The 24967-nt window shown below is 41.6% G+C and overlaps 1 protein-coding gene across 3 annotated transcripts in view; it reads left to right on the forward strand.

Annotated features, from left to right (window-relative positions):
- Positions 1–375: 375 nt before the first annotated feature.
- The window catches only part of LOC132397172 (anoctamin-9-like), a 111656-nt gene continuing 87064 nt past the window's right edge, over positions 376–24967 (forward strand). For 2 of the 3 annotated variants that reach the window (XM_059975574.1, XM_059975576.1), the window contains exons 1-3: positions 376–602; positions 14791–14859; positions 20987–21100. In XM_059975574.1, the coding sequence (XP_059831557.1) occupies positions 474–602; positions 14791–14859; positions 20987–21100 (312 nt within the window). In that variant the 5' untranslated portion in view covers positions 376–473. Of the gene's footprint in view, positions 603–957; positions 1136–14790; positions 14860–20986; positions 21101–24967 lie in introns of those variants that run through there. The other variant, XM_059975577.1, reaches the window with a different exon arrangement.

A 24967-nucleotide genomic window follows, 5' to 3' on the forward strand; every position in this document is an offset into this window, starting at 1 on the left:
CTAGAGTTAAGCCTTACTCATCTCTAGCAAGAATGGGCGTCTACTGGAAAATTCTCAAACCAGGATCTAGATATAGATGTTATACGCTAATAACTTATACGCAGATTTCCCTCCAATTAGTTTCATCTTCCCTAAATGGTGGAGGCTCCTTGACACCATGTGCGATAGAAAAGTGAATCTAAATTAGTAACGGGATTCTGCGATCGCGGATTGTCACAGATGCTGCACGTCTCTGATAATTTATTATCTGGCTATTCAGGGAAATTTCCAAGGAACCGGGCTTTTCACTCCAAGCTTGAAACTTAAAGTAGGATGAAAGAGCACTGAGGTTCGCATGAGATTACTCAAGCTGCACGGTCCCGGAATGAGGAAGTCGTAGCCGAGGGTTGTTGGGAACATAAGGCTGTGCAACTGAGAGGTTTCTCGTAGCTATCAGAAGGCTAAGAAAACAGAAGCGGTTGTTAGCCAAATGGATGAGATGTCCCTCGAAGGGAGCTACAGCTAATTCCAATCTGGACACTGATCATTGGCAGGATTCAAACTTAACCTTTAGTTTGGGAACACTCCAGCGCACGAGATCGCACTCAGAGATAATGGAGCAGGTAAGTCTACAAATATACCAATTGTTTCCGTCAAACTTCAGGCGCTTACCTGTCTCGAACCGCGGTTATTCCGTCAGCACAAACGCCCTAGTTTTTAATAAATAAAGCTTTCAAACATAAGGGTGTGACAGGTACTTTGAACCTATTGACTAGGAGAAATAGAATTACGCCTCTCGGTTTCAATATATTCATGTATTTGCTTTTTTTATTTACCAAAACCGGAGAAAAATAAATGTGAAGATAGGGGCTGAGTGTTATTTTCCGGGTCACAGCGAAGGTTAAAGTGTTTGAAATATCACGTACAATTGTGAAAATGTTTTGAAAGACTGATTTGTTGGGAAGGAAACGGAAAGAGCGACAATTATTGATTTCAGAGCAGGATAGTCTGACGTTGAGCCCTGAAAGGGAGATTGCCCTGCTCCCAGTTTCCTGGGCATTCCGAGTATAGGCTGGTACGGAAGTTGGCCGATACTTCACCAGGATAATGTGCTCGGCCTCCTTATCAATTCGCGCACAGCTGTTCTCAAGTCCAGGTAATTCAGTACAACGAGATAAGCAGTAGGAAGCGCCCGACTTTGCAAACCTATCGCGACTAATAAAAGTTCAATTTCGTTTATGTTTTTCTGTCAGGATATCATTTAGCTTCACGTGCACAATGGTACATAGTTGAATGAAATCGGAGAGTTAAATTTGTGGTAGTGCAGTTCTTGCGTTAGCGAACCTTTTGTAAGGGAAGAGACGGGCCAATGTGCAGCAATGCTTGACAAAAGGGGAGTTTACAGAAAAGAATAATGCAACAATGCAGCAGCCGTGTTAAATAAGGAAAGTTAGTAAAATGTCAAAGATAAAGGGATTTTAGCTTAAGCGAAAAAGCAGTGTTAACAAGGTAGGTGAACTAAACTGAACAAATGGAAATACAGGAGTTTGACCTAATCACAAGTAATTCTGCAGATGCTGGAAATCCAGAACATGCTGGAGGACTCAGTAGGTGAGGCAGCATCTGTAGAAGTGAATAAACAGTCGACGTTTCCGGCAGAGACCCTCATCAGGACTGGAAAGGAAGGGGAGGGGGAAGATGCTAGAAGGTGATAGGTAAAGTCCAGATAGGTTGCCCCCCCCCCCCCCACTCCCAGAGGGAATGAAGTAAGAAGCTGGGAAGTGATAAGTGGAAAGGCAAAAGGCTGGAGAAGAAGGAATCTGTTAATCTAATTGGAGAGGAGAGTGGACCATGGGGGAAAAAGGGAAGGGGGATGGACACCAGGGATAGGTGATAGGCAGGGGAGGAGAAGAAGTAAGAGGCTAGAATGAGGAATTGAACCAGAGGGAAGGGGGAAGGGGAAGGGAAAAATTACCGGAGGTTGGAGAAATTGATTTTATGCCATCAGGTTGGAGGATATCTAGATGGAATATGAAGTGTTGGTACTCCAACCTGAGAGCAGCCTCATCATGGCAGAAGAGGAGGCCATGAACCATCTATGTCAGAACGGGATTGGGGATAGGAATTAAAATGAATAGCCTCCAGGAAATTCCATTACTTTGCAGATGAAACAAATCGACAAAGCAGTTGATTAGGTTTGAAATAATAGCCTTTACACACACAGCTGCCAAATGAACAAAGGCAGGAATCTTTACACAAAAAAGGTAATAGGATAATCTTGGGCAACTTTAATATTCACACACAATCAAACTGGTAAAGGCTGATTTGTGGATGATTTAATGAAATACTTTATGACAGTTTGTTATGGTGGACTCTTCAAGTGAACAGGCTGCTTTAGAACTAGCAAGAAACAAATAATGTTATAAAGGATTATTTGTAAATGTATTTATAATATAGGATTTTGCATTCTGTTTTAGTGACAAACATCAGTCCAAATCTAGAGTGTTAAACTTAAAGTTATTAGGTATGAAGGAAGAGTAATTGATACCTGGTTTGTTATTATCACAGATACCAAGATGCAAAGATAGGGAGCCACAAGGAGTGGCGCCATGTTCATACAATGTAAAGTTATAGTAATGCATTAAATAAAGGTACCAAGGGTCATATATCTGAGTTGCAGATGACACTGAAATAGGGAGGGAAAGAAAGTGTAAGGAGGACACAAAATGTTTGCAAAAGAAACTGAAGAGATTAATTGAATGCATAAAAGGATTGTAGGATGAGTATAACGTGTGGAAACATGGCTATCCACTGGAAGGAGGGATCAGAAATACTTTATAGGTAACTGGGAACATCATGAATGCTGATGTTTGTGATTTGGGTGTTCAGGAAAAAGGTCAGGGTGGAGTGGAGAAACAACAATTGATTAGGAATAGAATGTTGACTTTATTGCAGGAGCTGTGACTTAAAACACTGAAACGTCTTGTGTGTGTTTGAGAAGTCTTGTTACAGTTGTATGAGGCTTTGATAAGACCACACATGGAATACTGCATTCATTAATCTCACCACTTAAATAATATTAATTTTACCAGTGTGGACAATCTCACAGTTTCCTACATTATACTCTAGTTGCTAACATTTTGCACATCCCGTTAGCCTACTATCTATTCCAGTGGTCCCCAACCACTGGGCTGCAAATCATATGCTACCAGTCCATGAGGAGACGATAATGATTTGGTGATATGAAACAATATGAGTCAGCTGCACCTTTCCTCATTCCCTGTCCCGGCCATTGTTGAACTTGAACGCACAAGAAGTCATCAGTCGCCTAAACGCAGTGACACCCTAGCGCCAGGGATCACTGGTTGGTCTCGGGTAACCAGCCACCTTGTGCGGCCGGCGAGAAGTGCTGTTGCCATGGGCCTGGAGCGCGGACAGATGGACGCCGCCTCTAAACCTGTTTACCACACCGAGTGTTCGTGGGGAACCGGGTGCTAAAATATTCACAGACGACCTAATTCGGGCTCAGGGTTTCATAAGTAGCAGAGCAGCTACCTCATTGGGATCTACTGACAGTCATCCCTCGAGTCAAACTGTTGTCGGCCGATCGATCTTACCTACCTACAAGGGGGGCAGGCGCGTGCCCTGTCGCACTCCTGCTCGCTCTCTCCAGGCTGTGACCACCACGGGGACCTCCGGCCTTATCCTCTCACCCCACCCACAACCAGCCACACCTGGCCAAGGTGTCTGGCGGCGGGCGGGCGGGTGGGAGGCTGTCTAATGAGGCAATGAATCCCTCAAAACTGCTTCAGTACCTTGAGGCCAAGCACCCTGCACTTAAAGACAAACCCGTTGAGTTTTTTGAGCGGAAAAAAATGTGAGCAAGCGGGACAGAAGCAAGTGCTGAGAGCCATGAAAACTAAATTATGGAATAGACTGGACACAAGGAACCCCCTTCAAGTATCACTGTTACCCATCAACCCTCGATGGGACCATGTTGTTGCAGGGAAATAAGCCCAGGGCTCCCACTGATTCAGCGATATTGATGTGTTGCAATGATTTTATATGTTCATATGAGGAAAATATGAGCTGTGTGTTTAATATCCAAAATGTTATGATGCTATTGACTTATAAGTGACTAGTAATTGATTTATCACTATATTCATGAGAGGAAAATAAGTGCTGTGTGCTTAATATTAAATTTCTTAGATAAACCCTTTTAGAAACGAAATTGAGTGTATTAGCCACTTATAAGTGACTTAAGTAGTCGCCTATATTCCAGTCGTGATTAACAACCACCACCCATCCCCCCGTCGACTGATCTGCAAGAATAATGTCTATATTAAACTGGTCCATGGAGCAAAAAAGCGTGGTGACCCCTGATCTATTTTCTTTGAAGACTTTTTTTTGTCTTTCCCACAGTTTCATTTCCCATCTACCCTGGTGTTATCAGCTAACTTGGATATTTACAAATAAGTCGATAATATAATTTTAAATTGCCAAGACACTGGAAGCAGTACAATTCGATTAATATCTAGGGACATTGCCTTACTGAGGAAATACTGGCCTATATTCTCTGGCCCATTTAGAAGACTGAGGGATGATCATATTGAAATAAGAGGATTTGACAATCTATATTTCCGTGCTGTGATTGTTATATGGTTATATGTTTTGATGGCCACCTAGCTGAGAATTGTTTCTGTGGTAGGGGAAATTCAGAACATGAAGGCCAAAAAGGTGAGAAATTTGTTTTCCAAGAGGATTGTAAGTCTTTGGAATTCTCTACCATAAAGAAAGTGGGTGCTAACCAGATTCACATATTGAGCCTGGGCATGAATGAATTTATTCTTAGCTTGCTGTTCTGCAGAGAATTGCCACCGAGTACATTCTTTATTTCTGCATTGGTATAGCACTAATCTGACCGAACTGCAGATCAGAGGCTGGCTCATTTGATTGGGCACCAGAGTTGGCATTCGGTGCAGGTGCATATACCAGAGATGTTTGGAAAACATCTTCCAGTAATTATGAGAAGTGCAGTAGTAAATCTACAACTGTTGTGCATCCTAGTTGTTTTCTCTTTTGTGATCTACTAGTTACTGCTTAGAGTCAAAAAAATTCTACTTAATATTTCCCGTGTTGCAGGGCAAGGGGTGGGGGAGGGAAATAGTTACTATAGATGCAGCTGGACTGAGTTGATGTTAAAAAGATAACGCAAGTCAGAAAATGATTTCTACTTTTTGGAAATCAGGAACTATTTTCCCAGAATACTCCCTTGAGTATTCACATGTGAAAATAAATTATTCAGCTAGAATGCTCAATAGGGAGATAATATGAGGATGTTGTGGGAGAAATGTGCTGAGCGTTCTTTGCCTAGTGCTTTTTTAATGTTGATGTTGCTTGTAATTATCAGCAATGAACAAGATAACTACACTCTGCATTTGCCATCTCTTTGAGTGCATTATATAAGATGGAATAAATAGAATGACCACGCTAACCATTTATGTATCCGTTAATCATCCAATATTTTGTAATTTACTCTTTTTACCAAATAGGTCAACCTAGAAGTGAGACTTTAGAAATACTGGGTCCATAGAACACTCAAAGAATAATTTTATCTTTTACAGAACGTAGATGGATGGGGTACAACCATTGTAAAAATAAATAGGCAAAATACATGGTGTAAATGCTGGCAATCTGAAATAAAAACAGAAAATGCCGAATTAGTTAAAAAATGGGTATGAAAATTTTGTCAATGAGAAAATTTTTAATTCATTAAAAGCAGTGAGGAAAACTGAATAACCTGGAGGGCTTTTGTAAGCTTATTGTGGAAAGTAGGTTGAAAAAGCAATGTCCATTTATTAAGTAATAGTAATTGCCCAAGGAATGAAAGGTGTATATGGATATCAGTTTACTGAGCAGGCAGAATGAAACCATTAACCTGTATGGGATTAACCCAAGCCAGTATTTATTTGACAATGGAAGTAAACGCTGCTATACTCTCCATATACTCATAACTATGTAGCTAAGCACAGCTCGGCTGAATGGTGCTACAGCATCAACTTCTCACTCAGTGACACTTCAGGAAGTGAAAATGCGGCAGGCTAATCCAGACATCAGCAGTGGGAAAGTGTTAGCTGTTTAAAGTTCTTCTGCAATCACATATCAGATGACTTGTCATGGGCCCAGCACACAGAGTAGTCACAAGGAAGGCACACCAACATCTTCACTTACTTTGAAGGTGAAGGGCATTCAGCATGTAACTGAACACTCTAACACACTTCTACTGATGTACTTTTGACTGTCTGCTAACTGGTTGCATTGTGGTCTTGTAAGGCAATCCAATGCAGAGGAAAATAAAAAGCTGCAGCCCTACCATCAAAAAGTAACTACAGGATGCAGTATATCACACCAGCCGACTATCACACCCCATCCCTTCCCACTGATCTCCCTCCTGGCACTCATCCTTGTAAGCGGAACAAGTGCTACACCTCCTTTTACACTTGCTCCCTCACCATCATTCAGGGCCCCAGACAGTCCTTCCAGGTGAGGCGACACTTCACCTGTGAGTCGGCTGGTGTGGTATACTGCATCCGGTGCTCCCGGTTTGGCCTTTTATATATTGGTGAGACCCGACGCAGACTGGGAGACCGTTTTGCTGAACACCTACGCTTGGCCCGCCAGAGAAAGCAGGATCTCCCAGTGGCCACACATTTTAATTCCTGATGCACCATCAATAACTCACACTGAGACGTAGGCGAGATATCGGCTTTTATTGACTGGAAGAAGGAACCAGGAGTGAGTGTCTATCATACAAGGTCTTGGAGACTGAGGCCGAGCGTCAGGCCGCAGATCTCCTTTATACAGGGGCCTGTGGGAGGAGCCACAGGAGCAGTCAGCAGGGGCGTGTCCCGACAGGCACATAGTTCACCACATTTCCACGTCCCATTCTCATTCTGATATGTCTATCCATGGCCTCCTCTACTGTCAAGATGAAGCCACACTCAGGTTGGAGGAACAACACCTTATATACTGTCTGGGTAGCCTCCAACCTGCTCTCCATCTTCCTTTAGTGCTCCCCTCCCCCTTTCTTTCTCCCTAGGCCTCCCGTCCCATGATTCTTTCCCTTCTCCAGCTATGTATCCCTTTTGCCAATCAACTTTCCAGCTCCTCCCCCTCCTTTCTTCTATCATTTTCGATTTCCCCCTCCTCCTCCCACTTTGAAGTCCCTTACTATCTTTTCTTTCAGTTAGTCCTGACAAAGGGTCTCGGCCTGAAACGTCGACTGTACTTCTTCCTATAGGTGCTGCCTGGCCTGCTGCATTCCAACAGCATTTTGTATGTGACACTTGATTCTTAACTTTCCTTGGAAATGGTACAGCAATTTTTTCTGTTCCAAGCAGATAAATGTGTAGGAGCTGGTGGAGAAGTAGGTATAGAATGAAAATTCTGAAGTTTATAGATAAAGTATAAAAACCAACTTTTAATCTTAGACAAATAAGCCCATCAAACATATTGTTTGAAGTTTAAATGTTGTCTTCGGGTTGTGATAGAAAAAGCTGCTCAGCTCTAATCTGGGGCCAGAATCAGGATGAGAGAGAATGGTGTTCACTAGTATTTACACACAAATGTTAGACCTATCTTAGCTGAGGGAAGGTCTGTAGCTTACAATAAATTCTATTAGTTTAGGAAAAATGCCCTCTTATTTGATTTTGTTGTTTTATTTAATTGTTTGAGTTTTAATTGTTTTTAGGTTTGTAAGGATGGTCTTGGAGACAGAGAGAGGAGTTATGGGTCAGGTTAGAATTTAGGGACAGGGATGAGGGGGAGTTAGAGGTCAGGCTGGAGTCTAATTCTCTGATCTACATTCGAAGACCAGCGGACATGGACATAGGACATCTGTGATTGGATGTCGGACTTTGGACCAGCAGAGAGTGGACAATGCACCCCCTCCCATAGGTCAGCAAGTTGTTGGTGGGTTCTGGAGCTGGATTTCGTGTGGGGAGGAGAAACAAATTCAGATGACCCTCTACGTTTGTGAATCAGTGAAAACAGAATTTAAGGCCTAGTGTTCGGGGTCCTATAATCCTGTTTCTATACACCTCCGTTTTAAATGATTGGCCTCTTACTTATGTCCTCTTGTTCATGGCACTTCCATTAGAGAGAAAAGGTAAATAGGAGGGTTTGTTTTCCCTTTGCTGCAGCTTCAATGAACACCAAAAAGCAATGATTTTTTTCAGATGTCTAGAAAATCATTTTAATGTTACTACTTCTTCTATAGTTTTGGCATCTTTAATTTATTACAATGTTTTCTTTGATAAAGTAAAGAAGCCATCTTTTCTTTGAACACTGTAAGAGTCAATAAAAATCAACAATGCAAAAAGGAAAGCAGATGTTCACAGCTGTAAAAAAAGTGGATTTATCATGGTGCTGAACCCATCAAAACACAAACTCAGCCACTAGACTTTTAGAGCTGGGGCTTATCATTTCTTGAGTGAGTTTGATCACTGTCAGCAGCACCTCTTTTATGGATTTTAAGGATTTGTAATCCTGTTGACTCTAATAAAATAAACTAAGATTAATTAATATCAATGTAGGTTGGCTTGATGGATGTGGTCTTGGAAATTGACAACAGAATCTTACAACCAAGCCTCGGGACCCCTTCTGTATATGCATAAATAACTATCTATCCAAGTAATGAAATAAACACAATATACTTGCATAATAAGAAAAACATAAAAGAAACATGAGAAATTCTGCAGATGTTGGAAATTCAAAGCAACACACATACTCTGCTGGGGAATATTTGCAGGTCAGGCAGCATCTATGGAAATGAACAAATAATCCTATTTTAGAATTATACTTATTGTAATGAAGCATGCTATAAAGTTATAATGAAGCAGAAGCTCAATTTATTCCAGTGAGCAATATGTTCAAACATATACAATAAAGTGACAGTAAGTTTGACTTATTTTGAGGTCATAAATAGATGAAAGGGATGTGATAGAGCTTGCATCTGAAATTCTTCAACTAAAAAGTACTGAATAGCTGATAAAGTAACCCTATAGAAACAGGGTGAAACCCAGGCTGAATCAAAACAGGAAGCTATGTGAGGCATTGATCATTTCTTGTAAGCAACAAATTCTCTCAACCTGCAATGTGATGAAACTTTCTGAAACATGTCTCTTCTTGTCAGTGCTTTTCTTAACTACCACAGATTTGCATAAGTTAACATAGAACATAGAAACGTAGAAAGTCTACAGCATATTACAGGCTCTTCAGGCCATAATGTTGTGCCGACCATGTAACCTGCTCTAGAAGCTGCCTAGAATTTCCCTACCTCATATCTCCCTATTTTTCTAAGCTCCATGTACCTATCTAAGAGTCTCTTAAAAGACCCTATTGTATCCACCTCTACCACCTTCGCTGGCAGTGCATTCCACGCGCCCACCACTCTCTGTGTGAAAAGCGTATCTCTGACGCACCCCTTGTATCTACTTCCAAGCACCTTAAATCTTGCCCCCTTGTGTTAGCCATTTCAGTCCTGGCAATCCACACGATCAATGCCTCTCATCATCTTATGCACCTCTATCAGATCACCTCTCATCCTTTGTCGCTCCAAGGAGAAAAGGCCAAGTTCACTCAACCAGTTTACAAACCCAGAATCCCCCATTATAGCATCTAATAATTTAATAAATATTGATAGGGTACTTGATAGGACCATGTTGATGGAAGTATCTTTGCAATGTTGAGCAACCTGTCAAAAAAATCTATTGTTAATCTTCCCTGAAAAATTGATACAGATCATTTCATTACAACAGTGTATTTTGTACAAGGTGAAATGAAGTGTGTAGAGTAAAGTGTTACTGTGACAGAGAAAGTGCAGTGCAGGCATGTAATAAGTGGAAGGCCATAACAAGGTAGACGGTGAGGTCCAGAGTCTATCTTATTGTACAAGGAGACTGTTCAATAGTCTTTACCAGTTGAATACAAGCTGTCCTTGAATCTAATGGTACATGGTTTCAGGCTTTTGTATCTTCTGCTCGGTGAGGGAGAGCAGAAGGGAGAACATCTATGGTGGTAGAGTCTTTCATTATGTCGGCTGCTTTAGCGAGGCAGAGAAAGCTGTAAACGCAGCGGAGGTTGGCTTCTGTAATGTGCTGTGCTGAGTCTGCAATGCTCTACAGTTTTGTTCAGTCACGGGCAGAGCAGTTGCGTGGGCTAGTGGGGCCCGGCCTTTTTGGAGTTGCAGAGACATTGGGCAGGCTGCGCGAATGCTTCTACTGGCCTGGTACAGGCAGGATGTGGAGCTGTTCTTGCACTGCTGTGATGGTTGCACATTACAGAAGAAGCCGGGCTAACAATCTAGGGCACCAGTGAGCAGTACATGGTGGGGGCCCCAGTATGGGTCTACTGCCCCTCCCAGAAGAAGGAGCTATCCCCCAGGCTGGGAAGCCACTGGAAGGGGCTGGGAGAGGTGCTCAACTGCATCTCTCATGTGGAATATTGGGTGCGGTTGCTTGAACAGCGGAAGGCAGTCGTGCTGCACCAGGACCGGCAGGCAACATGACGGCCCTTGCCAACACTAAGTCACACTCTGGACTTTGTCATTTATGGACTCTGGGGTTGCTGACCCCTTGGGTGGGGGCAGTGGCACTTTGGGTGGGTGGGGGGTGATCGACAGCCTGCCCCTGCATTTCTTTTAATTGTTCTTGTGTCAAAATGCCTTTGTGGGATTGTGGTGGTAAGTTCCAGTTTACTTATTGTTACATTTTAGCTTGGGTTATTGTAGCTTAGTTATTCACTTGTGTATTTATGGGTCACCCTAACTGTAATCAAGGTGTGTGATGGCTCATCTCCCCCATCTGTATGAGACTGGTTGGGGTCATGGTGCCTGGTCTGTTTTTGTGTTTATCACAATAAAACTGTTGTTGAGTTTAATGAGCTTCCTCGTGTGTCATTATGGACCAAATGCTCGCCGCAGTATGATATATCTAGGTGTCTTTAATTGATAAAAATAACTGTTCTAACTAACTGTTCTAAATCACACTCAGCTTTATTATTACTGACACTTGCTGTTCGAACAAATTTTGTTCCTCAATGGTATCTCAAACCTCAATTTGAATTTTAACTTCCCTGTGAATAATTCAAATAAATTTGAATAGCTGCAATTCCCCATAAGAGTTGCAGAATAATTTGGCTTCCATCAGGTTTTTGTGGCTTACTTGGGATACATATTTTCCACAAATGCCAAATGCTTGCACACGTGCCAGTCAGCCGTGTATATTATGTCCTAGCTGTCTATGTGATCTACAAGCCAGGAGAGTACAATATGGAGAGCAGGCTGTTGCCCATGCAGCTGGCTCCCCCTCTTCGTGCAGCTGATGCATCTAAAGGAACGGCAAAGACCAATACAACACACTCAAAATGTTCGAGGAACTTAGCAGGTCAGGCAGCATCCATCCATCAGTGTTGAATCAGCGTTGGACTCAACATAGGACTGTCTTAGGGACTCCAAGCTAACCACACGTGAAGGCCTGCATCTAGACTTGTGTGTCAGAGACTATTTGAGATGCATGGCATTGGGAGCATTTAATAGAGGGAGCTTATCCCCATTACCTCCTCCGGCTATGACAACTTTAGGAATCAAAGAAAAAATTCTGGTCATTGTGTAAAAACTGTCCCAATGTCACTGTACTGATTTAATTCAGCTGAAATCGTGGAGTTTTTGAATTACATTTAACTTCCCCTTGAGCATTTCATATCTTGCAAGCTTGGAAAAAAAAAGTCAGTTTAAAAATTCAGCACAATTATAATCATACAAATCACAATTGAAAACTGAATTTATCTAGTGATTACACAAGGAAATCTGCAGATGCTGGAAATTCAAACAACACACACAAAATGCTGGTGGAACATGATCCTTTCCCTTCTCCAGCTCTGTATCACTTTCGCCAATTACCTTTCCAGCTCTTAGCTTCATCCCACCCCCTCCGGTCTTCTCCTATCATTTCGCATTTCCCCCTCCCCCCACTACTTTCAAATCTCTTACTATCTTTCCTTTCAGTTAGTCCTGACGAAGGGTCTCAGCCCAAAACATCGACAATACTTCTCCTTATAGATGCTAACTAGCCTGCTGTGTTCCACCAGGATTTTGTGTGTATTATCTAGTGATTAGCATGTGAAATGTACCATTGGTAACCATCTTCAACACAAGTGTCTGGGATCACCCCATCAACTTGCTGATAAACAAGCACAAACTGAGCCAGCAATGTCAACACAGTGAGTACAAGAGCAGATCAGATGATGGATGTCCTACAGTGGGTAACTCATTACTTCACACCTCATAGCTTCTCCATAACTCACAAGGCAGGTCTGAAATGTTTTCTGGCATGTCCTCTGCTCTGCAGAATGAGTACAGCTGCAGCAAAACTCAAGATGGTCCACACCATCTGAGACAAAGTAGCTGACTTGATTGAAGCAGAGTCTTCCATCCTAAATATTAAGTTCTGTCACCACCAGAATACCATAGTCAGAGAATTACCATCTACAAAACCTATTGCCCATGTATATTCTGCTCATAAAATGCTGGACAAATCCAATCTGGTTAATTACAGCCCAATCAGTTTTCTCAAAGTGATGGAAGGTTTCACCAACAATGACAAATATTCATCAAGGATCTGCTCAATAATATCCTGTTTGAATTTCTCCACAACTATTAATTTCCTGCTCCACCTCTACTGGTCATCTCTAACACTAAGAAATCAAGGGCTTCAGGTGTTTGGTTACATTACCAATTGCAGGTTCTCTTTAGTTACACACTATCCTGACTTTAAAACATATTGCTAATCCTTCATTGTTTCTGGAACACCCTACCAAAAGCATAGAGGAAATATCTTTAATAAAATTATTGCAACAATTCAGAAAGATGGCTCACCATTTCCTTTTCAACATACATAGTTGAATGATAAAATTCTGGTCTTACCCAGCCCAGTTCCTGAAAATGAATAAGCAAAGGAAAATAAGAAATTTGTAGCTGTTACGCCAAACAATTGGGCATTACTGGAATCTTTATATCTTTCTCTTTAATGCTGAGCCTTCCATTTTAATTAATTTGCTGTTCACTTCTGGTGTAAGCCATATTCCTCAAACTAAATGATCTCTCAGTGCATCATTAAGCCCATTACTGAACTGATAATGCTCCTTCAATTGACAATCCTGACAATCCCTTCAATTCAGCCATGTAAGCTGAAGCGGACTCTCCTATTTGATTCCACTTATGAAACCTAGAGTGTTCTGCAATAAACAATCGCTTTGGTTCTAAGTGTTCCTGCACTACTTTTACAATAGCAACAAACCTAATTTCTGATGGTTTGGTTGGAGCTGTCAAACTTCGAAGCAAACTGTATGCCTTGAAACTCAATGCACTCAGCAAAATTAGCATTCGACTCTCATTGGCTTTTTAATTTGCTTCAAAATACTGTTCCAATAGTTCAGTACACTTGAGCCAACTACCCACTGAGCAATCAAACACACCTTCCCTTCCATAGAACATATGCTGGCTGCTTTTTTAAAAAGTCAACCATCTCTCCATGTGCTGGGCTGTGCTTATTTTACTCACAGTTGCTCTCGCTGCATTTATATTTAGTTCGAAAGTCTTACTGCGCTTGAACAGGTTGGTAGCCACCATGGGTCTGTTTTAAAATTCAAAACGTTACTTCACACTTTATATTACTTGGGTCTGTTTAACTTCAAAACATTAAACTATTACAAAGGAATCTGAAAATGTGGGTCTAACTTCGAGCTTACTTCAAGCAAGGCATGTACATATCACGCCGTAGCGTGATGATGTATGCAATTAATGTATTTATACATATAATTCATAATGATTATTTTAAACAAACAATAATGCTTTATCAACAACAAATTTACAAGTTTACTCAAATGTTACTTAAATATTAAATATTCAACACTCTCCTCCCCAGAGCTGGTGCAAGCAGTTTTATTTTTCTCTTATTTTAAAGTTCATATTATCTTATAATTGTTCAGTGAAAAAGGAAACCTAGTTATATTTTCATGATAACACACTTAAACAAAGGATGAGTTGATGCCATATGGAGGAAGGAATATTGATATTGAATTGTTGTGCTCTTGGCAATTTTTGATAACATTTTTCTGGATTAGTGTGCAGGATCTATCAATCATATAATAAGTTTGATGACTTCCTTTAGTTTATCCCAGAGTCTACAACAGGAACTGTCCTTGTTACTCATTACCAGTAGGTATGTTTGGGCTTGCAGATATTCAATCGACCTTGAACGTATCAGACTTTTCATATTGGGGTTTATGAGCTTAAAAAATAAACTTCAAAACACTATTTGTGTGTAGATATTTAAGCTGGATATTTAAGTTTTATGCTGTGCTTGGAGATCCACTTAATGACTTCAGATGAGGATGTGTAACTGCTAAAGGATTGTTTAGGACAACAAATTAATTTGCTAATCTTTTACTTTAAAAGACCACATTAGCCTTTATTTGCTCTCAGTTCCTATGATTTAAAAAAAAGGCAGAATTAAAGTTCCATGTCATTTCCTTGTTAGTAATGGCACTTACATTCTTCAGATATTTTATCCAAACTTTCGGTGTGAAAGGTAATCAATAGAATAAAAATAGCATGTCATTTTATTATTAAATAACCTGCAGCTTTTGGAATTTAGTACCTTAGGCAATGATATCCATGAAGATTCTATATTTACAGATGTGAACACTAAACTGCAGCATATATATCAGTTTATCTAATGTTTCTTTTACCAGAATGAAATGATTAACATTGTACCCTGCAGTGAAGAGGAGGGCCCACTAATTGAGGATAATAATATACAGGTAATTTTATTTTTAAAATATTTAAATAAATCATAAAAAAATAAGTAATTCTGAAAATTGTGAATGCTGTCATTCTACTGGCATGAATTCTAAAGGTTGTGACCCATAGGTGCTCACTTGTTCTACATCGAACTATAAGTATCTTAATGGAGCTATTGACATTCCCAATCATCACTGAAGAGTAGGTATCATGTTTTTTTTTCTTTTCTCAGTTGAACATTGTCATTCAGTCTTCAGAAATGTGGCTTCATTCTTATGCCTCTTGGCTGTTCCCTTGGTGGCCAGTTGGAGTGTGTGAGTGGCGACCTCTGCTGCGTCCACCACAACAGACAGGATCTCCCGGTTCCCACTCACTTCAACTCTGCTTCACATTCCCATTCGGATATGTCCATACATGGCCTCCTGTACTGCCATGACGAGGCCAAACTCCGGTTGGAGGAGCAACACCTCATATACTGTCTGGGTAGTCTCCAGCCCCTTGGTATGAACATCGAATTCTCCAACTTCCGGTAATTCCCTCCCTCTCCCTTCCCCATCCCACTTTCACTCTGCCTCCTCTTCTAGCTGCCTATCACCTCTCATGACTCTGCCTTCTTCCACTACCCATAGGGCTTTCCCCATAGATTCCTTCTTCACCTCTCCGGCCTGTCCCCTCCCTACTTCCCCTCCCCCACCCCCTTGATCTTTCCTCTGATTGGTTTTTCACCTGGCACATTCCACCCTCCCCCCACCTTCTTTATAGGGCCCCTGACCCTCCTTCTTTAGTCCTGACGAAGGGTCTCGGCCCAAAACGTTGACTGCTAATTTCAACGGATGCTGCCCAACCTGCTGAGTTCATCCAGCTTGTTTGTACGTGCTAATTTGACCACAGCATCTGCAGTGTGTTTTGTGTTTGAGACTTTTCACTTGGTTTGGTTTTTGTCTGCCTTGCACATTCTCTCTCTGTGACCTTTTCTGTGACACTTTCTGCAGACTTTTTCTCTGAACCAGCAGTCATTTGCAACATGGAAGGATTTACCACATTGATAACATCTTTGGCTTTGTGCACCATTTTGTCCATTTCACATTCTAACCACCTTTACTGTAGTTCTGCTCTGGGCTCTTAACGATATTGCAATTGTCAATGCCTGTTCTGAGTCTAGGTCGCTTTCTACCAGTAACCTCAGTTGAGTGCTTTGACTATGCATGCCACATACAAGCTTGTCTCTTCATGCATCAGAAGGTCCATCTATAAAGTCCCTGCACTGGGAAAGGTTACGCAGTTTTGCAATGTATTCAGAAAGGCTTTCATCTTTTGACTGGTTCCTTTTGTAAAATCTAAATCTCTCTAGGACTCAAGTTACTTTGTAAAGTTGTAACAATTTCATTGAATGTCTTGCTTGCTGGCTTTTCAACGGTTACCAAGTTGTGTAAGAGACTGTACATTCTTGCACCCATTAAGTTAAGAAGTGTAGAGGCGCTTTTTTTTTTGCTCCTCTATGTTGTTCCCATTACAGTACAGTTCAACCCTCTTGTTATATGTCTCCCAGCCTTCATTAGTGCTATCAAATTTGTCAACTTCCCCAAATGAAGCCATACCTACATTATTTTCACTTTAAATTTAGCGTGTCTTTCACTGTTACTATGCATGGTACTCACCCGTTTGTTAGTGTCTGTGACAACCTTCTTGTGCCGTTTAACTCTTCGTATTTAATCCCGTAACTGTCGGTGCCGTTGGTGATATTCTCTGACATTCAGATTTGTACCTGTCGGCAATTTGTTGTGTCTGTACACAAATACACAGCAACTAAATGAAAACACGCACACAGGAGATGGCTTTAACTGATCTATTCACATTGCAGAAAGGGAGAGAGGACAACGAACATGCGTAGACAACAGATTAATATGTAGTGATAAGGTGGTGGTGGGGGGGTGTCATTGCTCTAAAAGATACAGATGCATACATTACATTTACAAAGGTCTTTCACATACTGTATCATTCTATCCCTGAAACACCCAGTTCACCAAAACCCACAATTACCCAATAAATGAGTCACATTGCTTGCTCCATCAATAATTAGTAGGGGGTGAAACCCAGCATGCGGTTTGGGGTTGCTTCTAATCTCATCAGGATTCCTGGTAAAACATCAACCCGTGTCTTTCCTGTCTAAGCAATAGCTTTGGCTAAGGTGTTCTTGATTGTTAGGTTCATCCTTACTACCATTCCCGAATTCTGAGGGTGGTAGGGTACATGGAACCGTTGTCAAATCCCTAACAGTTGGTACATTTCCTTCATTGCTTGCCCTGTGAAATGTGTTCCCTGCTCTGAGTTTACCTGTAGTGGTGCTGGCATTGCAGTTCCTTGTTGGAAAAGCCCCTACCCACCGGGTGATGTGATCCATGATTACTAGATAGTAGCTTCTCCTCCTGCTGTTTAGCAGAAGTCTATCTGGATGTTTTCCTGGGTCCCCTCAGCTGTGGCTGGTTTGCCAGCTGCAGCTTTATGCCTCCATAGGGTTATGCTGGGTACAATTGACACAATGGTGGCATAATTTCTCAACATTCCCTTCCCTGGCACCACAAGTCCTGCAGGAGGGTTGAGATCATGCTCTGCCTTCCCTGATGTATCACCTCATGATATAACTTCAGTAGTATCTGCCTAATACACGGTGGGTCCACAGAGACTCCTTCCTCCCTGTGTGTCCAGCTCCCATCTAGCTCCTCCTTTGCTCCCTTTTTCCTTCTCTTCTGCCAAACCTTCATATAATCTTGCTAAACTGACTTCAGTCAGTTCTTCCTGCACACTTGCAATTTCAATGGCCTCTTGTTCCTCTGCTGCTTTCTCCACACTGTTGTCTGCCCACTCATTTCCTTTCTGTTCCTTACCCTCCCCTTTCTGGGGAGCTTTTACTTTAATTACTGCCACCCCTCCTGGCAGACTCACTGCTTCCAGCAGTTGTCGTATTAGGTGCCTGTGCTGAATACCTGCCTTTCTGCTGTTGGTGACTGCTCTCAGGCTCCCTGTATTCATGAGCTCTACAATGGTATGGGGTGTGTGTAGTATGAGTTGTCCCATCATTACAGCTGGTTCACTTCTCTCAGGGCCCAGGTAGTGCAGTCTAAAGCTGCTATGCAGCCCGGACGTTCTACTGCAATGGGTGTCTCTTTTGTTGAATAATATGCCACTGGTCTTCTTGTGTCCCCGTGGCCCTGCACCACTGCACTTTAGTACCCTCCCTCATTGCTGCCATCTAGATGAAAGGAGTGAGCCACACGCACTAATCCTAGCACAGATACAGAGACCATGGCTTTTCTGATATCTGAAAAGCCTTCCTGAACTCACACCCATCTTGCTTCTTCCAGAGGGGGCTTCCCTCCTTTAATCGAGGCCTGTATCTGGGCTACTAGTGCAGAGAACACAGGTATGAAAGTATGCAGTAATTGAATAGACCTATTACCTTACTCACCCCCAATACTGGCTGGGGCATGAAGCTGATTGCCAATGTCTGTCATCTGACATGTCCTTCCTCCTCTGTGAAGTGATGTAGCCGAGATACTGTCCGGTTTGTTTTCCTATCTGAGCCTTGTGTGGACTGACTTCAAACCCCTTGTCTCACAGTATCTCTAAAACACTGGCTATCGCCCCTAAATGACCTGCTATTAAGGGCGGCGTAGTCTATTGTTAACCAAAATGATCCATCAAGCTTCTTTACTGGCCGTATAGGTGAGTTAGTAGTTGACACAATCTCTCTAAGTATCCCCTGGCATTTTCATTCTTTCACTATACCCTGAATTGCTGCCAGTGAAGCTACACTGGCTATGTTGTGTTCTTTGTTGGTTGTACATGTTCACTGCCCCTGGCTTGTCCATACTATTTCTCCCTTTCCTGAATCTATAATGGCCCCTGCTTCTCTTAGGATGTCCAGTGCAAAGATAGTGCCCTCATTAAAACCTAGAAATACACTGGAACCTACATTCCACCGACTTTGAGTATCTGTGACTCACTTCTTCCTTATTTCACTGATTTTCCTCCTACACCTGTAAAATAAGTTGTCTGTCCGGTTGTTGGCAAGGGTAGGTCAGTTGTCGATACCGATGTCCCTGTGTCCACTAACATATCACATTGCCAGCACCCTAACAATGCCCTTGTGTACATCCACAGTCACCAGCACTGGCAGTGGGGGCTGCCGCCACATCTTTTTCTGACTTACGCGCCGACGTCAGCAGCTCTTTGATACATAAGGAATAGGAGCAGGAGTAGGCCATCTTCCCATTGAGGCTGCTCCACCATTCAATCTTCTCAATCTCCACCTACCTACCTTTCCTCATAAGCTTTAATTCCCCTACTATGCAAAATTCTATCCAAACTTGTCTTAAATATATTTACTGAGGTAGGCCCTACTGCTTCATTGAGCAGAGAATTTCATATATTCATCAGTCTCTGGGAAAAGCAGTTTCTCCTCATCTCCATCCTAAATCTACTCCCTCAAATCTTGAAACCACCTCCCTAGTTCTGGTATCTGATCAACAGTCAGATTGGGCGTTGGTGGAATGAGCAATTGTGTGTTGGCTGTGACTGTTACCTGTTCTTCTTTCCTCTTTTTTTGAACACTGGCACCAACCATGTCCTGTTAGGACACAGCTGTAGTATATCACCGGATTTACCCTCCCCCACCTATTCCAGCAGTTCCTTGCTACGTGTCGTGGCTGCCAGCACACAAAATAAACCTTCTGCAACATCACAGCAACTGCATCCACTGTAGCTACTTTATGAATTCTCTTTCTTTCTTTGGTCTATCTCTCAGGCCCCTGAAACTATCGCAGAGTAGGTCAACCCCACTGCTATCCCTAAATCTAAAGCTTCCCAGCGGGCTGAGCTCAGGCCTACCTTCATCATTTTCAGGAAGACTGGGTTGTCCCTCACTGGATTATCCAACCCTAAATATTCCTCATATGCTCAATATTTAGGATCTGCATAATCCATGGCTGTCTCATCATCTCTTTGAATCATTGTTATTATTGTTTCCCAGTTACTCTCACCTCCCCACAGTCACTGCTTCACTTCCCCCTTAAAAGGGTGAAATCGTTCTTCATTTCTGGCGTTCCTGGTAGTTGCCCATGTACCATTCCACTCTTGACACCAAATGTTGTGTGAATGAAGTCACCTGAGAAAAGTACTGGTAGATATGAAGCAGCCTCTTTATTTGACGAAACAAGATACAACAGGCATCAAATGGAGAAGCTTTCGGTCAAAAAGTCTGCCTGTGCCCTGCACTACACACATCTTATGTGCATTCAAAGGACAATTCCATATTTACAATGCTTTCTTTGAGACTACACCCAAACTTCACGCTCCTGATTCACACCCACACCACAGTCAAATAAATGAATTTTAATCAGCATTGTCTGGTCTCTTGTTTCATGGCTTTTAGGAAGGTATTGTTCATTTAAATTAAATCTACAATTAACATTCCGATTTGAAGATTGGTGATTGCTAAATGTAAATGTTCTAAACCCAAAAATCACTCTAACAGTAGGTATCATGTTTTCTCTCTTTACTCAGTTGAACTTCGTCATTCAGGTTCATTGACTAGATATGGAGAACCCCAGTTGCTCTGTAACCACCTAAAAACTTTTCTTAACTCAGTAATTACTTTCAGAGTTCAACTCATGCTACATTGCTCTGAAATAGTATTCCTGACAGATAAATCATAAAAAGAGATGCAAGATGCTGTGTACAAGAACTTCACCAACTGCTGTCATTTTGGAGAAGATTTGGGCTTTTACACAGACCACTGATATAGTATGGAATAGTTGACCATTCATGTGATTTTTGAGTTCAATGCAGAAAATACATCACTTTATATGCTCTAAAGAACACTATCAGATCAGTCTGGAAATAAGCTTTCCTGTGTATTACCCCAACGTTAGCCCTTTATGATGAAGAGCAGGAATTTGAGCTCCCTTTATATTGACACTTCAAGCATTCTCGGAGTAGAATTTGCAGGACGTCAGCACTGGCAAACATGCTCAGTCCAAATGAAATACAAGTTTGAAGGGAGATGGAGCTCTGTAGGAAAATGTAAATGTTTGCTATGTTTTGACACTCTAAACCCATTTTCAGAATCATTATGTATTTATTTTTCAGAATAACATTGACTTTGTCCTAGTAGCAAAAAGAACAGAGAATGCCAATGACAAAAATAAAAATAATAGGCAACTTTATCTGAGAAAATTAAGTGAAAAGGGCTTCCGAATAATGGTGAGTAGAATTATATCAATGTGAAATCTGAATGAATTTAACTGTAAAAGTTATATCTTAAGATTTAAAATTACACTTTCATTGAATAGAATTTTGACACAGATTTAATAAATAATGACTGGTTGAAAGACTTAATGTAAATTCAACTGATAATGATTTTTGTAAGGATTTTTGAGAGGAATTTTAAAAGTGTAGAGCTGATGAGATATACAAACAGGGCAGAAGGACTGTATTGACTGGATGGTCCTAATCCAAGTTCCATTATTTGTTTGTTCAAGTTAGGAATCCACTTGAATTTTACAAGCATGGATCAGTAAAAGTTTCAAAAATAATCACAGTCCACTATATGTTAAGCTATTTTTCTACTCAGAGATGAATAAGACAGGCAATTCCATGGACACGAAAAGGAAACACAGATGGTAGTTTGCCTCCCAGGGGCCACCATGTTTCTGAACATGTCCACAAAATCCTGAAAAGGGAAGGTGAGCAGCCAGAAGTCATGGTACATATTGGTATCAACGACATAGCTAGAAAAAGAGAGGAGGTCCTGAAAGCAGGATACAGGGAGTTAGGAAGAAGCAGGACCTCAAAGGAAGTAATCTTGGGACTGCCGCCTGTGACACAGATGGTGAGGATAGGAATAGGATCAGGTGGCAGATAAATGCATGGCTGAAGAATTAGAGCAAGGGGCAGGGATTCAGATTTCTGGCTGAATGGGACCTCGTCTGAACCAGGTGTGAACAGTACAAAAGGGATGGGTTGCGCTTGAATCGGTGGGGGGTCCAATATTCTTGCGGGCAGGTTAACTAGAGCTGTTGGGAGTGGTTTAAGCTATTAGGTCAGGGGTTGGGAACCAATAGACCTGAGGATGAATCAACTGGTTTACAAGTGGATGATAAGTGCAACGTGAACATAAGGAAGGACAAGCCAATGAATGGGTACAACTGCAGACAGAGCAAAGGGTTAAATTGTGCCATAGAGGCAAAATTCGTAAGGGTGAAGAATGCAAGACTGAAGATGCTGTATTTAAATGCAAGTAGCATTCGGAATGAGGTGGACAAACTCATGGTGCAATTAGAGATTAGTCAGTATGATGTTGTGGGCATCACTGAGTCATGGCTTGGGAGGCCATAGTTGGGAGCTTAACATTAAAGAATATACTTTGTACCAAAAGGACAGGCAGAAAGGCATAGGCAGTGGTGTGGCTCTGTTGGTAAAAGATGGAATTACATTTTTAGAAAGAGGTGACATAGGGTCAGAATGTTGAATCTTTGTGGATGGAGTTAAGTAACTGCAAGGGTGAAAAAAACACTGGGAATCATATATAGACTTCCAAATAGTAGCAAAGATGTGGGCTTGAAATTGCAAAGGGAGCTGGAAAAGGCATGTAATAAGAGTAATGTCACAATTGTAATGGAGGACTTCAATATGCAAGGAGATTGGGAAAATTAGGTTGGTGTCAGATTGCAAAGCAGGGAATTTGTTGAATGCCTATGCGATGGCTTTTTTGAGCAGCTTGTACTTGAGCCTACTAGAGGAAAGGCTATCTTAAATTAGATGTTGTGTAATAACCTAGATCTTATAAGGGAGCTTAACGTAATGGAACCCTTAGGAGGCAGTGATCATAATATGATTGAATTCATGCTGCACTTTGAGAGGGAGAAGCATAAGTTATGTGTATCAGTATCGCAACAGAATAAAGAGAATTACGGAGGCATGACAGAGGAGCTTGCCCAGGTGGATTGGAGGAGGCCACTGGCGGGGATGACGGCAGAGAGGGGATGACTGAAGATAAAATGCTTTTGGGATTAGAGGAAGTAACCTGGCATGGATAGGCTGACAGGCAGGAGGCAGTGAGTGGGAATAAAGGGGAGCTTTTATGGTTGGCTGCCAGTGACTAGTGGTGTTTTTCAGGGGTCAGTATTGGGACCGGTACTTTCACATTGTTTGTCAATGATTTAGATAATAGAATTGATGTCTTTGTGCCAAAGTTTGTGGATGAAACAAAGATAGGTGGAGGGATAGGTGGAGGAAGCAATGCAATTGTAGTAGGACAGACAAGTTGAAAGAATAGGCAGATGAAATACAGTGTTGGGAGATGTATGACAATGCCTTTTGGTAACAGGAACTATTATTTAAATGGGGAGAAAATTTAAACATCACAGGTGCAGAGGGAGCCCATAAGACATAGGAGAAGAATTAGACCATCTGGCCCATTGAGTCTGCTCTGCCATTCAGTCATGGCTGATCCTTTTTTAAAATCTTCTCCTCAACCCCAGTTCCTGGCCTTCTCCCTGTAACCTTTGATGCCATGTCCAATCAAGAACCTATCATTCTCTGCCTTAAATACACCCAACGATCTGGCCTCTACAGCTGCATGTGGTAACAAATTCTATAAATTCACCACCCTTTGGGTAAAGAAGTTTCTCTGCATCTCTGTTTTGAAAGGGCACTCCTCTATCCTGAAGTTATACCCTCTTGTCCTAAACTCTCCCACCATGGGAAACATTTTTTCCATATCTACTCTGTCTAAGCCTTTCAACGTTTGAAAGGTTTCAATGAGATCCCCCTCATCCTTCTGAATTTTAGCGAGTACAGACCCAGAGCCGTCAAATATTCCTCTTATGATAACCCTTTCATTCCTGGTGCAAGACTCCCAGAAGGTTCATTAATGGAGTATCACTGGGTTAAAGGAGGGGTGAAGAGTGCTTGTGCAAGACTCACAGAAGGTTAATTTACAGGTTGAGTCTGTGGTAAAGAAGCAATGTTGGCATTTATTTCAAGGGGAGTAGAATATAAAAGCAAGAAGATAATGCAGAGATTTTATAAGACACTAGTCAGGCTGTACTTGGGTACTGTCAACAGTTTGGGTCCCATATCTCAAGAAGGGTATGTTGTCATTGGAGAGTCCAGAGGAGGTCCACAAAGCTGATTCCGGGGATGAAGGGGTTAAGATATGAGGAGCATTTGGCAGCTTTGGGCCTGTACTCACTGGAATTTAGAAAAAAGTGAGGGGATGTCACTGAAACCTACAGAATGTTGGAAAGACTAGATAAGGTGGATGTAGAGTGAATGTTTCCTATAGTGGGGGTCCAGAACAAGAAGGCACAGCCTGAAAATTGATAGAGTGCAGCACATGTTCTTTGGCAGGGAAGGCACGATAATTTTTTTCAAAAGTCGGAAAACAAGAATTCAAATGTTCATAAACAGTGAATACAGGGTGATAATAATCAGAGAAAAGCAGAAATGGCTGGCTATATTGGAAAGATTGACATGTTTGATTACACAATGGGTGTCTGGCTCATGTATACTGAGTTAATTCAACAATATTTTGAAGCAAATGAAATAACCACTGAGAAACAATTTTGCTGAATGCTTTGGGTTTAAAGGCATACAGTTTGCTTTGAAGTTTAACTGGTCCAACCAAACCATCTGAAATGAGCTTTGCTGATATTGTCAAAATAATGCAGGAACACTTAGAATCGAAACCAGTGTTGACTGTAGAAGACTTTAGGTTTCATAAGCAGAACCAAAAGGAAGGGGAGCATGAACAAAATTTCAGCATGTAGACAGAAACCAGCCTGGCTGAATACATTGTGTACTTTTGTGGCAGGGGTTTATATATACCAAAGAAATGCAGATTTAAAGCCGAAACTTGCAGAAAATGCAACAAATTTGGACACCTTACAAAGAACCTGTTGTGCAGACAAATTAAATGAACTGCACAGAGAAAAGAAAAAGCAAAAAGGTCAAATTGCAATTCCAGGAAAAAGCATTGATCTGCATGCTGTTGACGAAAAATCTGGTTTTCTTCTTATCATGTCCACGGACAGTCTATATGTGGCCCAGCCAAAACTGGACACATTT

Source organism: Hypanus sabinus, chromosome 7 (genome assembly GCF_030144855.1).
Source record: "Hypanus sabinus isolate sHypSab1 chromosome 7, sHypSab1.hap1, whole genome shotgun sequence".
Classification (NCBI taxonomy): Eukaryota; Metazoa; Chordata; class Chondrichthyes; order Myliobatiformes; family Dasyatidae; genus Hypanus; species Hypanus sabinus.